This window comes from Oncorhynchus tshawytscha, linkage group LG18, assembly GCF_018296145.1.
Source record: "Oncorhynchus tshawytscha isolate Ot180627B linkage group LG18, Otsh_v2.0, whole genome shotgun sequence".
NCBI classification, from domain to species: domain Eukaryota; kingdom Metazoa; phylum Chordata; class Actinopteri; order Salmoniformes; family Salmonidae; genus Oncorhynchus; species Oncorhynchus tshawytscha.
The window spans coordinates 28,871,681-28,885,043 of record NC_056446.1 but is presented as its reverse complement, the minus strand read 5'-3'; the positions used below and the strand labels follow the sequence as shown (position 1 = coordinate 28,885,043).

The window sequence follows — 13,363 nt, the reverse complement described above, 5'->3', positions numbered from 1 at the left end:
CAAGTAGCATGCTTTACCACTCTGGCCTTTGTCAATCAAAATAGCCAATTACCTGAATGAATGCTCCATAAATAAGCAGAACACTTCCTGAGCAATATTTTCAATTATGGCGTACACACACAGCCAGACAGGTAGGAAGGAGTAACAGGAACACGTGGCTCTTTAAGACAGTTGCTTTAAGACACCAATCAGAATGTCTCATCCCCATGCGCTGTCGTCTGATCCGATGGAATGGACAGACAGTTTGTGAATTTCAACTAGGTGTTTTAGAGGTGCCTGTGATTCCTGTGCCGTGTTTAAGAAGCAGATGTATTTTTTGAGAGGGAATACATAAGTAGCCTACTTTCCCTGTAAAGGATCTTTGAAACCATTTATTCTTGTTTCAGTTGAGTTAAATCCATTCAAGGTGGATTTGGGAAAGAGAAAACAAGAAAGAAACCAATACTTTGTTGAAATCATGCAAATGCCGTTTAGTCTGTCTATAGGCCATGGACATTAAGAGGGCATTTTCATTTAAGCATTGACCAGTCTATCTATACCAGTCTTTGTGTCAGTGCATACAGAGGTTATAGGCTTCTGCTGCACAGATAGCCCAGGCACCCTCTCTCAAATCAGGATCTCAAAGTCAGAACAGAAGTAGGCTACATCCCATTCTTCCCATCTTATCACAGACTGATTCAGAGCTGACACCAGGTGTGAGAAATTTCTGGCTAATCAGTGACATGAATAAATTAACTACCAGGGGGTAAGGAAACCAGCTGTATGGCCTACCTATGCAATCTCAGATTTAGCTATCACAACAGTGGTTTCAGCACCATGGACACACGACTACATGTCCCAAAAACAGATCTAGATATGATCGAAAGGTAAGCCTATAATGCATCTTGCTCTCAAATAGTTTGAGGCACAGGGTATTGAATGTCACCATTTAGTATTCAACCTAAACAAAAATGCTTTTTATGTCACCTACATGTGGTGTTTTACAGGGTCAGCCATAGTAGTACCGCACCCTGGAGCAAATTCAAATCAAATCAAATCAAATTTTATTTGTCACATACACATGGTTAGCAGATGTTAATGCGAGTGTAGCGAAATGCTTGTGCTTCTAGTTCCGACAATGCAGTAATAACGAGCAAGTAATCTAACTAACAATTCCAAAAAAAAACTACTGTCTTATACACAGTGTAAGGGGATAAAGAATATGTACATAAGGATATATGAATGAGTGATGGTACAGAGCAGCATAGGCAAGATACAGTAGATGATATCGAGTACAGTATATACATATGAGATAAGTATGTAAACCAAGTGGCATAGTTAAAGTGGCTAGTGATACATGTATTACATAAGGATGCAGTCGATGATATAGAGTACAGTATCAACGTATGCATATGAGATGAACAATGTAGGGTAAGTAACATTATATAAGGTAGCATTGTTTAAAGTGGCTAGTGATATATTTACATAATTTCCCATCAATTCCCATGATTAAAGTGGCTGGAGTAGAGTCAGTGTCATTGACAGTGTGTTGGCAGTAGCCACTCAATGTTAGTGGTGGCTGTTTAACAGTCTGATGGCCTTGAGATAGAAGCTGTTTTTCAGTCTCTCGGTCCCAGCTTTGATGCACCTGTACTGACCTCGCCTTCTGGATGACAGCGGGGTGAACAGGCAGTGGCTCGGGTGGTTGATGTCCTTGATGATCTTTATGGCCTTCCTGTAGCATCGGGTGGTGTAGGTGTCCTGGAGGGCAGGTAGTTTGCCCCCGGTGATGCGTTGTGCAGACCTCACTACCCTCTGGAGAGCCTTACGGTTGAGGGCGGTGCAGTTGCCATACCAGGCGGTGATACAGCCCGCCAGGATGCTCTCGATTGTGCATCTGTAGAAGTTTGTGAGTGCTTTTGGTGACAAGCCGAATTTCTTCAGCCTCCTGAGGTTGAAGAGGCGCTGCTGCGCCTTCCTCACGATGCTGTCTGTGTGAGTGGACCAATTCAGTTTGTCTGTGATGTGTATGCCGAGGAACTTAAAACTTGCTACCCTCTCCACTACTGTTCCATCGATGTGGATGGGGGTGTTCCCTCTGCTGTTTCCTGAAGTCCACAATCATCTCCTTAGTTTTGTTGACGTTGAGTGTGAGGTTATTTTCCTGACACCACACTCCGAGGGCCCTCACCTCCTCCCTGTAGGCCGTCTCGTCGTTGTTGGTAATCAAGCCTACCACTGTTGTGTCGTCCGCAAACTTGATGATTGAGTTGGAGGCGTGCATGGCCACGCAGTCGTGGGTGAACAGGGAGTACAGGAGGGGGCTCAGAACGCACCCTTGTGGGGCCCCAGTGTTGAGGATCAGCGGGGAGGAGATGTTGTTGCCTACCCTCACCACCTGGGGGCGGCCCGTCAGGAAGTCCAGTACCCAGTTGCACAGGGCGGGGTCGAGACCCAGGGTCTCGAGCTTGATGACGAGCTTGGAGGGTACTATGGTGTTGAATGCCGAGCTGTAGTCGATGAACAGCATTCTCACATAGGTATTCCTCTTGTCCAGATGGGTTAGGGCAGTGTGCAGTGTGGTTGAGATTGCATCGTCTGTGGACCTATTTGGGCGGTAAGCAAATTGGAGTGGGTCAAGGGTGTCAGGTAGGGTGGAGGTGATATGGTCCTTGACTAGTCTCTCAAAGCACTTCATGATGACGGATGTGAGTGCTACGGGGCGGTAGTCGTTTAGCTCAGTTACCTTAGCTTTCTTGGGAACAGGAACAATGGTGGCCCTCTTGAAGCATGTGGGAACAGCAGACTGGTATAGGGATTGATTGAATATGTCCGTAAACACACCGGCCAGCTGGTCTGCGCATGCTCTGAGGGCGCGGCTGGGGATGCCGTCTGGGCCTGCAGCCTTGCGAGGGTTAACACGTTTAAATGTCTTACTCACTTCGGCTGCAGTGAAGGAGAGACCGCATGATTCCGTTGCAGGCCGTGTCAGTGGCACTGTATTGTCCTCAAAGCGGGCAAAAAGTTATTTAGTCTGCCTGGGAGCAAGACATCCTGGTCCGTGACTGGGCTGGGTTTCTTCCTGTAGTCCGTGATTGATTGTAGACCCTGCCACATACCTCTTGTGTCTGAGCCGTTGAATTGAGATTCTACTTTGTCTCTGTACTGGCGCTTAGCTTGTTTGATAGCCTTGCGGAGGGAATAGCTGCACTGTTTGTATTCAGTCATGTTACCAGACACCTTGCCCTGATTAAAAGCAGTGGTTCGTGCCTTCAGTTTCACACGAATGCTGCCATCAATCCACGGTTTCTGGTTAGGGAATGTTTTAATCGTTGCTATGGGAACGACATCTTCAACGCACGTTCTAATGAACTCGCACACCGTATCAGCGTATTCGTCAATGTTGTTGTCTGACGCAATACGAAACATCTCCCAGTCCACGTGATGGAAGCAGTCTTGGAGTGTGGAGTCAGCTTGGTCGGACCAGCGTTGGACAGACCTCAGCGTGGGAGCTTCTTGTTTTAGTTTCTGTCTGTAGGCAGGGATCAACAAAATGGAGTCGTGGTCAGCTTTTCCGAAAGGGGGGCGGGGCAGGGCCTTATATGCGTCTCGGAAGTTAGAGTAACAATGATCCAGGGTCTTTCCACCCCTGTTTGCGCAATCAATATGCTGATAAAATTTAGGGAGTCTTGTTTTCAGATTAGCCTTGTTAAAATCCCCAGCTACAATGAATGCAGCCTCCGGATAAATCGTTTCCAGTTTGCAGAGAGTTAAATAAAGTTCGTTCAGAGCCATCGATGTGTCTGCTTGGGGGGATATATACGGCTGTGATTATAATCGAAGAGAATTCTCTTGGTAGATAATGCGGTCTACATTTGATTGTGAGGAATTCTAAATCAGGTGAACAGAAGGATTTGAGTTCCTGTATGTTTCCTTCATCACACCATGTCACGTTGGCCATAAGGCATACGCCCCCGCCCGTCTTCTTACCAGAGAGATGTTTGTTTCTGTCCGCGCGATGCGTGGAGAAACCCGCTGGCTGCACCGCTTCGGATTGCGTCTCTCCAGTGAGCCATGTTTCCGTGAAGCAGAGAACGTTACAGTCTCTGATGTCCCTCTGGAATGCTACCCTTGCTCGGATTTCATCAACCTTGTTGTCAAGAGACTGGACATTGGCAAGAAGAATGCTGGGGAGTGGTGCACGATGTGCCCGTCTCCGGAGTCTGACCAGAAGACCGCTTCGCTTCCCTCTTTTTCTGAGTCGTTTTTTTTTTTTTTTTGGTCGCTGCATGTGATCCACTCGGTTACACTGGTTGTAAGGCAGAACTCAGGATCCGCATCGCGAAAAACATATTCTTGGTCGTACTGATGGTGAGTTGACGCTGATCTTATATTCAGTAGTTCTTGTCGGCTGTATGTAAAGAAACCTAAGATGACCTGGGGTACTAGTGTAAGAAATAACACGTAAAAAAACAAAAAACTGCATAGTTTCCTAGGAACGCGAAGCGAGGCGGCCATCTCTGTCGGCGCCGGAAGTACTATTGTACTATTGTGATGCGTTCTAAGATATATTAGGCTTTCATAATTCCATGGTAGTCGAAGTGGTGTCTTTTTCGGTTGGGTTTAGCAGCACTAACAGAAAGCAAAGCATTAAACTGATATTGCACCCTGCAGAGAAGAGTAAACTACATTTCCTAAATGTGTGAAGGCTGTTTTGAAGGATTTTCTCAACTTCGCCACAGGGAGTCAGTAAAACTGGCTACGGTCAGACTCGTTGCAGCATGTAGGTGGTGATCATTGATGAACACCCGACCCAGAGTTCCTGTAGGCAGGAACAACCGACCCAGAGTTCCTGTAGGCAGGAACAACCGACCCAGAGTTCCTGGAGGCAGGAACAACCGACCCAGAGTTCCTGGAGGCAGGAACAACCGACCCAGAGTTCCTGGAGGCAGGAACAACCGACCCAGAGTTCCTGGAGGCAGGAACAACCGACCCAGAGTTCCTGGAGGCAGGAACAACCGACCCAGAGTTCCTGGAGGCAGGAACAACCGACCCAGAGTTCCTGGAGGCAGGAACAACCGACCCAGAGTTCCTGGAGGCAGGAACAACCGACCAAGAGTTCCTGGAGGCAGGAACGACCGACCGAGACTTGCCGGAGGCAGGACCAACCAACCAAGACTTGCCGGAGGCAGGAACAACCGACCAAGACTTCCTGGAGGCAGGAACAACCGACCAACTGACCAAGAGTTCCTGGAGGCAGGAACAACCGGATGCTGAGGTACAAGGAAAAATCTGCAGCTCATGCAGAACAGCACAAAACACCTGCCTTTGGACTTTGTATTAACCAGTGGCACTGTTCCAAACCGACTCCTAGCACCTACCATTCTTCCCCTGGGCACTTCATGTACATTTGAAAGGATGGCTATTTCTCTCAGTTATAGGAGGGATATGTCTCAGGTATAGACAAGCAATAAGCTATTTCCCAAAGCCAAATCGACCCTTACGCCCCATGTGCTTCTGGAGATCAGAGGATTTGACAGGTGTTAGTAATATGGCAACAGTTCCACCTTGCTCTCTAATAGGCTAGGTGAAAGTTTCACCATATTGACTAAACCAATCAAATCCTCTCAGATCTCCACAAGTGCATAGGGCTTAGAGGTTGATTTGGGATTGGCCCCATGTCTCCAGTATAGGCAAGCAATAGGTATTTCACCACACTTATGAGAACACGCCACCCTCACACCAGGCCTAGAAATTAGTGGGAAAAAAACTGATTTTTTGGGATGACCTTTTTTATTGTGGGCCGTTGAAATGCATGGGTTTAAATATCAACAAAGAAAGTTCATGGTTGATGACGCCTGTACATTACATTCTAACAAAGAAACAGATGGTCACTCTGGCGATTTCATTTAATGCATTTTAGTATTCGAATAGACAAGCTCGCAGTGAATCAACGGTAGGGACATGTTTCTCAGCAAAGTTGACAATTCATGAAAAAAGATAAATCAACTCATGACTAAAAGTTAAATTGGTTAACAATTTAAAAATCACACCTATCAGTCTAAATCATGTCAACAGCCATACAATACAAGTATGCAAGATGATTTAATGGTTAGAAGGAATATAACCAAAAGTAAAGACCAAAACTTTTTTCAGAAAACACTTTGAAGCAATGTGACGGTACAGTAACGCACATCTTGCCAGGACTATCATATGGTAAGTGGATCTAAATACTCAGGAGGAAAAAAAACAATCAAATTGTCTTACTGAACATATCCCAAAATAAGTGTACAATATGCACACTTGTAGAAATAGAAAATTAAAATCTATGCTGAAAGTGGAAAAATAGCCTGATTGCTCTCTCTCATGCAGCTCCATGGCAGAAAGAATAGCCTGATTGCTCTCTCTAACATGCAGCTCCATGGCAGAAAGAATAGCCTAATTGCTCTCTCTCTCATGCAGCTCCATGGCAGAAAGAATAGCCTAATTGCTCTCTCTCATGCAGCTCCATGGCAGAAAGAATAGCCTAATTGCTCTCTCTAACATGCAGCTCCATGGCAGAAAGAATAGCCTAATTGCTCTCTCTAACATGCAGCTCCATGGCAGAAAGAATAGTCTGTTAGTCCATGAGTTCCATATTTATGGCAATAAAAATGAAGCCGCAATGAAGTGAGGAGAGAGGGGGGGTGGAAGGTTGGGAGAGGGGTTTCATCTTTTTGAAGAGTGCCACTGTGTTCTTCAGTCAACCAATGGGAGAAGGGAGGATTTAATCTCCGTATTTATCAAAGTATTTTTCAATCATTTCCTTCTTTCATCAAAGGAGGTTTGACGTGTGGTGTCATTAAGATGCTGCTGTGGGGGTGGGACTTGGGGCAGGTCGGAGGGCTCTCATTGGTTGTTTTTGGCTTTGGCGTGTGTGAGGATGTGAGACTTGAGGTTGGTTGACTGGGCAAACTTCTTATTGCAGCCGTCAAAGGGGCATACGTAGGGCCGGTCACCGGTGTGGATACGAACGTGTGTGCGCAAGTTAAAGTCCAGCGAAAACCTCTTCCCACAGCCCTCAAAGGTACACTGCACACAGGAAGGAGAACATGGATGGACAAAAGGAGAGGTGTATTAGGATATAGGAGTCAATGGTAAATGTGTGTGCAGTTACTCTACATGCATTTGTCTTTTTGCGTCAATCTCATAGGAGAATTTATGCAGACCAGATACGTACTTGGAAGGGTTTCTCCCCTGTGTGAACGAGTTGGTGACGTTTGAGTTTGGAACTCTCTACGAAGGCCTTGCCACACTCGGCACAGACGTGCACACGAGGCCCGTGGGTGTGGAGATGCTTCCTCATCGCTGAATTGTCCCTGAACATCTTTGTGCAGCCCTGAGGGAGAGATTTATAGAAAGTGTTGGTATACCCGATTCCATATACACAGTGTACAAAACATTAAGGACATCTGCTACAGCGACAGCTAGCTAAGAGGTTAAGAGCGTTGGGCCAGTAACCGAAAGGTCGGTGTAGGTGTACACCGGGCCGGCAACGTGCAATAATCTGCCCTTGAGCAAGGCAGTTAACCCTAAACAACTGCTCACCAACTCAATAGGAAAGTACTCTTAATGCATGTCTTAATGTATGATCATGAGTCATAATACCTGATGAGAGCACATTTAGGAATACCAACATTTGGCATCTTCTTAAATGACACTAAAATAAAGTGCAATATCTGTGTGAAATAAATATGTAAACATGGCTCAGACATTGTGTAGGCAGGCCTATGCTAGAAAGTTCATGCAAAGAGAAACATATATACTTCTCATTTCCCACTCTGGGTTAATGTGATGGACTGTCGCTGTTAAGTAGCTCTCTGTAGCCCTGGAGGTTCATCCATCTGTAGTAAGCGCAACAGTTCACTGACAACTTCAGCTTGCTTATATAGAGTGGGTACTACCTGTGCTGAAATGGGTAGGAGAGGACGGCGTTTGTGACGTGCTCTGAGCACTTTCACGAGGTGCTCAAACCCTGATTCTTCTCAACCACTGAGAATGTGCACATATCTGCGGCTATAAACATACCCATCGCTCTTCTAATTTCTTTGGCCTGGTCAGAATCAGCTGTGAAGAAATGCTTGAATGCAGAGGAGAGACTAAGCCACGTTTTTTTGTGTGCGTTTCCATCTTCCAATGGTAAGAATACTGCGGTGATGTCGGCATAAATGTGTCAACATGTTTGAGGTGTTGGCAGCTGCATAGGCTATTCTCGTTGAGCAGTGGTGACATGCTCCCGGTCCATCACCATTGTAAGCTACTGAAGACAAAACGTTACCAAACTGGAGATATACGCGATGGAGAATCCTCCTGGTTTGTCAGCCCTATCACTCACCATCGTACAGAAGTAGTTGCCGGCGCATATGCTCTAGTTGTTGTAACAGAATAACCCAAAATGTTTTCAGCTCAGGTTTACACGAGGGGCATACAACGCAGCGCAGGCATAGCCCACAGTCCGAGTGGTTGCATTTATTATATATTTATTTGGGTTCACAATGCAGACAGAACAGAGGTCCCCGAACCTTTCGAGAACACATGTACCTTAACACCCCTACTGGGCAGGAAAGAAACCGTTGAAAAAAAGACTACTTACTTTGTGAGGGCAGGCTATCGTCCTGGGCGCGTCGTCTTCTTTTACCTTCCTCGGCTTCATCCTGAGAGAACATTGGATATGGAGTTAACTTTCAGCCTATTGCATTCACAGGGAACAGAACTCAAAATCATATGTTGTCCATATACAAAATCTAATTAAGCATGTTCAATTCCTAACCAGCACCCATGCAAGTGTTCCAGTATGGCTGACAACAGCCGGTTTCCTGCTATCACGGCGTTAAAGTGCTCTGTGTCAGTGTGTGTTGACAGTGTTCAGAGATATAAAGGCTCTCGTAGAATGGACTCTAGAACTTACCACACGGAGTTCTGACCATAGGGACCAGCAGACTCACTGAAGGAACTAAGAACACAGCATCCAAACGGGACAGTAAGAAATATCCGGGCTCAACACTCCCTTTAGGAAGGAGATCGGGCCAGATACCTCTGACATCTACTACAGAAAAGCTGCCTCATCAAGTGCTGCCTTCCAAGACAGGCAGGCAACATGAAGAGAATCACAAATCCTGGCATCTTGCTAAACACCAATTTACAAGGTGAGCTACAAGAGAGCATAGGTGTAAATTATTTGTGTTAGAGTTTAGGCCAAACAATAGTTTTTTTTTATATGAGGGTGTGTTCACTGTACATACCCTTGATGGACAGGTGAGTTTAGGCAGATAGACACTGACCTGGCAAACTCTGCCAGCTGTTTGGGGTCTGACAGGTCGATGCCAGGTATCCCTCCAGGGGGCAGCTTCTTCCCCGTCATGTATTCAGAGTAGTCCGGAGGGGAATTCTCCCCAATGATCTGTTCGTCAACAACTGACTCATGGTCAATGTCTTTTTTGTCATCTAGGATACAATGCAGGGACTTAACCGAAAATAGCCATACAAGACCGGGGTAAATCATTGCAGTTTGCCCAAGCGCCAGCAGATGGCGATATTGAGTCATTTCATTTGTATTTATTATGGATCCCAATTACTCTTTCTGGGGTCCAGAAAAATTAAAGCAGTTATAACATTTCAAAAACTTTACATTCACAACAGATTTCACAACACATTAAGTGTGTGCCCTCAGGCCCCTACTTTACTACCACATATACACAACACAAAAACCATGTGTACATGTTATCGTGTTTGTATGCACGTGTCTGTGCCTATGTTTGTTGCTTCACAGTCCCCACTAAGGGGATTTTAAGGTGTATTTTATGTTTTTTTTTAAATCTAATTTTACTGCTTGCATGAGTTACTTGATGTGGAATAGAGTTCCATGTAGTCATGGCTCTATGTAGTACTGTGCGCCTCCCAAAGTCTGTTCTGGACTGTGAAGAGACCTCTGGTGGCATGTTTTGTGGGGTATGCTGTGTGCCAGTAGTTCAAACAGACAGCTTGGTCCATTCAACATGTCAATACCTCGCACAAATACAAGTCGTGATGAAGTCAATCTCTCCTACACTTTGAGCCAGGAAAGATTGACATGCATATTAATGTTAGCTCTCAGTGTACATCTAAGGAACAGCCATTGCTGCCCTGTTGAGCATAAAGACCCTCTTTGTGGCACCCGACTGAACAGTAGTCCAGGTGCGACAAAACTTGGGCCTACCTTGACACACTCGTATCCCCCGTGGACCGGTTCGTATGTAAAACATTCTCCATTCAGGCTGCAAATTAAATCACTTTCCTCCTTAACTAATATATACATTTTTTAAATATTTATTTAACCTTTAACTAGGCAAGTAAATTAAGAACAAATTCTCATTTACAATGACGGCCTAGGAACAGTGGGTTAACTGCCTTGTTCAGGAGCATAATTACAGATTTTACCTTGTCAGCCCAAAACTGGACGATGTCATTACACAGGAGGTCATCTTCTCTCGAATGAACCATTGATCATATTTTTTGCTATATTCCTACATAGAGAAATATGGAATTTAGCAGAGGGTCTAACACATTTCTCCTTCTTGTCTGCTTCTGCAGTCCAGAGTGCATCGCATGGTGCTGTTGCAAATGTCAGACTCCACTCAGACACATTGATTGGCCAATTGAACATGTAGACTGTAGACTCCTAAATTGATATTGCCATTTGTTTAGGCAATTTTACAGCCAACTAGCTACTTCACATGCTGATATTGACTATGGTATTGTGTGTAGCTATGTTTGCTAGCTAGCTACCTAGCCAGCTCAGAGAGAGCATTGCATTGTGGGTTTTGTAGTCGACTTGAGCTGCCACAGATTTTCACATGTTGCTACCAACTTTATAACAAACAACAAAATATGAGGGGTTTTGGGTGGATTTTTAATACACTCAACCAACCACCCTGCTAAAGATGAGATTTGAACTCGCACACTTTGGGTAGCTAGACGTTGACATTATAGACCCACCCAACTTCGCAACAATATTAGCTAACCTTAACCAATAGCCTAACTAATGTTAGCCATCTAGCTAGAATTCATATAATATATGTCGCAAATTCTAACCATAGTGTACGTTTAGCATATTCATAACAAATTGTTTCTAATTCGTAACATATAATACAGATTAATGTGTAACATAGCATACGAAAATGGGTGATGTACATACACAAGATACTCCATTTCGTATTATATGTTACGATTCATATGGTATGTATCGTCTTGGACACCAGCATGATGGTGGAAAATGGTGTTTCATAAAGTACACATTTTCACAGTTTGTTTCCTCCTTCTTATCATTAACTATTGTTAAGAAGGAAATGAACGCGTTTGCAGCCTGACTGGAGAATGTTTTAGGTACGAACCGGCTGCATACAATGCGTTTGTTTAAAAACAGCAATACAAAAAAACACTGAAGCAATATTTCTAGACAATGTAGCTAGCAGTATAGCTTTGTTTTTACAAAACAGTGAAATACAATGTATACAATAATTGATGCAGATTAAAATAACTACTATGAACATGCATCACCTTGATCCCCGTGCACAGTTTATCAGCTAACGTTGTTTCTCGCTCTGCTGCTAGTCGCATTTTGGTAGCCACACCGGGATTATGGGTTTACTAGTTAGCCTAGCACGCGAACGGAGAATGTTTATCAATCATGCTGAATCCAAATGCGGTTACACGGTGCTTGTACCGCAAGCTGTGTAGGGTCGTCGTTTTTAGGAACGTTAACTAGCTTGTGTTGCTAGCCAGCTACTGTACTTGATTGAGAACTCGCTAGCTGGCTGGCTATGCAGAAGAAAAACATCAATGGGCTTGAAATAACTTCTTGGACAATATATTTGGCCAGCCGTTTAAATCGAACAAACCTAAATAACAGGGTTACTGACCCAGTTATTGTAATCGCGGCTGAAGTAGCTACTTATCCGCAAAGTTAACGTACGGCACCCAACTAGCTAGTTACGCCGTCGGGGCCTAATCTCTGGAGCCAGCAGCGCGCTTGCACCCCCGACCGCCGCCATCTTCGCCCGGCCGCTCTATCGCCATTTTTTCGGGCCGCCATACTGGTTCTCGGGGAACATGGCGGCGCCCAGCAACATCTAAAAACATGGCCTCCAAAACAAAAACATTTCAATCTAACCGACACACATTTCTGCACTTCTAAAAGTGATCCCGAAGGTGGCTTGGCGAACTACGAGGGAATAGACTGGTGCAAAACGTCTACGCCCTGCAACAAGGCCTCTTGGCAAGAATCTTGCACAAGTTAACTACCAAGTACAAACAATGCGGGGAGAGAACACAGATAACGTTAGCTACAGTAACATTATATAGAACCGACGACTTACCCGAAGCCCACATTGTAACAGAGAATTCCCCCTCCATAGTCTTTATTTGCACCTGCTTCTGTTCCCATTTTCTACTGCTTGGTTCTACAGCACCCAAATAACTCTTTTGGCCAGCTTTTTTGCCACTGCCGCCTACCCCTCTCTTCATCCGACCAACCGAGTTTTTCCCGGCTACAGTCACCAGAGTCTGTTCGATGTACTCGTCTTCCACCCCGGGTGCTGGGACGGGGATGAGGATTTGATCCTCGTAACCCCCGTCCTCAAGCATATCCGAATCATCCCCGCCAACAACTTCCTCTCTTGTCTGCACTAGGATCACTTCTTGATGGTGGTGGTGGATCGAATTCGGGTCGTCTGATACCAGCGGCTGGAGTGCTATCATCGGCTGGTCGTCGTCTCCCCCGACCACTGTAGTCTCGAAAGTCTCTACCGGTATCGTTTCCACCTCTATCTCGTGTAACTCCACTAGTTCGGCCGGCATCTCCGAGCCGTCCGCCTCAATATAAAGCGTATCGCCCGATGCCATGTTGAATCCTACCAGCTTACTTCTCACGCAGCCTTTGCTGTGCTCATTTGCCCCACAAACCCCCCCCCTTGCCCCTGTTGTTCCTCTTCGATGATCAATTATATTGACAAGACAGTCGAGTGACCGCTCTAACGATGAAAATACATGTCCTCAAAGATGGGAGAAGGCGAGATCAGGTGGGACCATTCTAGCCAATGAGAGGGCATATGCTCGTGTGAAAACTCCGATATAACGTAGTTTTTTTCAGAGTTGTCTAAATGCCATTTGCTTCCACTTATACCAGTGCATTCGTAACAACCTAACCATTGCGGAACTTATAGTCGAACAAATAAGCCTCACGTTGCAAATAAGTAATTACATTTTTTGTTGACTAAATTCGACACTCTCTTGACCTCCATTCAAAAATTCCTAATTTCGTTGTTTTATTTTTGTGGACAGATTTTTGAGGAAACCCTGTCGCTTCGCC

At 45.1% G+C, this 13,363-nt stretch overlaps 1 protein-coding gene across 6 annotated transcripts; it reads right to left on the bottom strand.

The window, feature by feature from the left end:
- Positions 1-5,750: 5,750 nt before the first annotated feature.
- On the bottom strand, positions 5,751-13,085 carry LOC112217829 (transcriptional repressor protein YY1). Of its 6 annotated transcripts, none has more exons than XM_024378400.2 (6): positions 12,372-13,085; positions 9,261-9,462; positions 8,927-8,971; positions 8,612-8,672; positions 7,199-7,357; positions 5,751-7,050 (listed from the first exon to the last, which is right to left on the bottom strand). In XM_024378400.2, the coding sequence occupies exons 1-6, from the start codon at positions 12,895-12,897 to the stop codon at positions 6,868-6,870; spliced, it is 1,176 nt and encodes a 391-aa protein (XP_024234168.1). In that variant the 5' UTR covers positions 12,898-13,085; the 3' UTR covers positions 5,751-6,867. The 6 variants fall into 6 exon arrangements, with proteins under 6 accessions (XP_024234168.1, XP_024234170.1, XP_024234169.1 ...); XM_024378402.2 differs by having other exon boundaries at positions 9,300-9,462; positions 12,372-13,084; XM_024378401.2 differs by having other exon boundaries at positions 9,261-9,450; positions 12,372-13,084.
- Between the last annotated feature and the right edge of the window lie 278 nt (positions 13,086-13,363).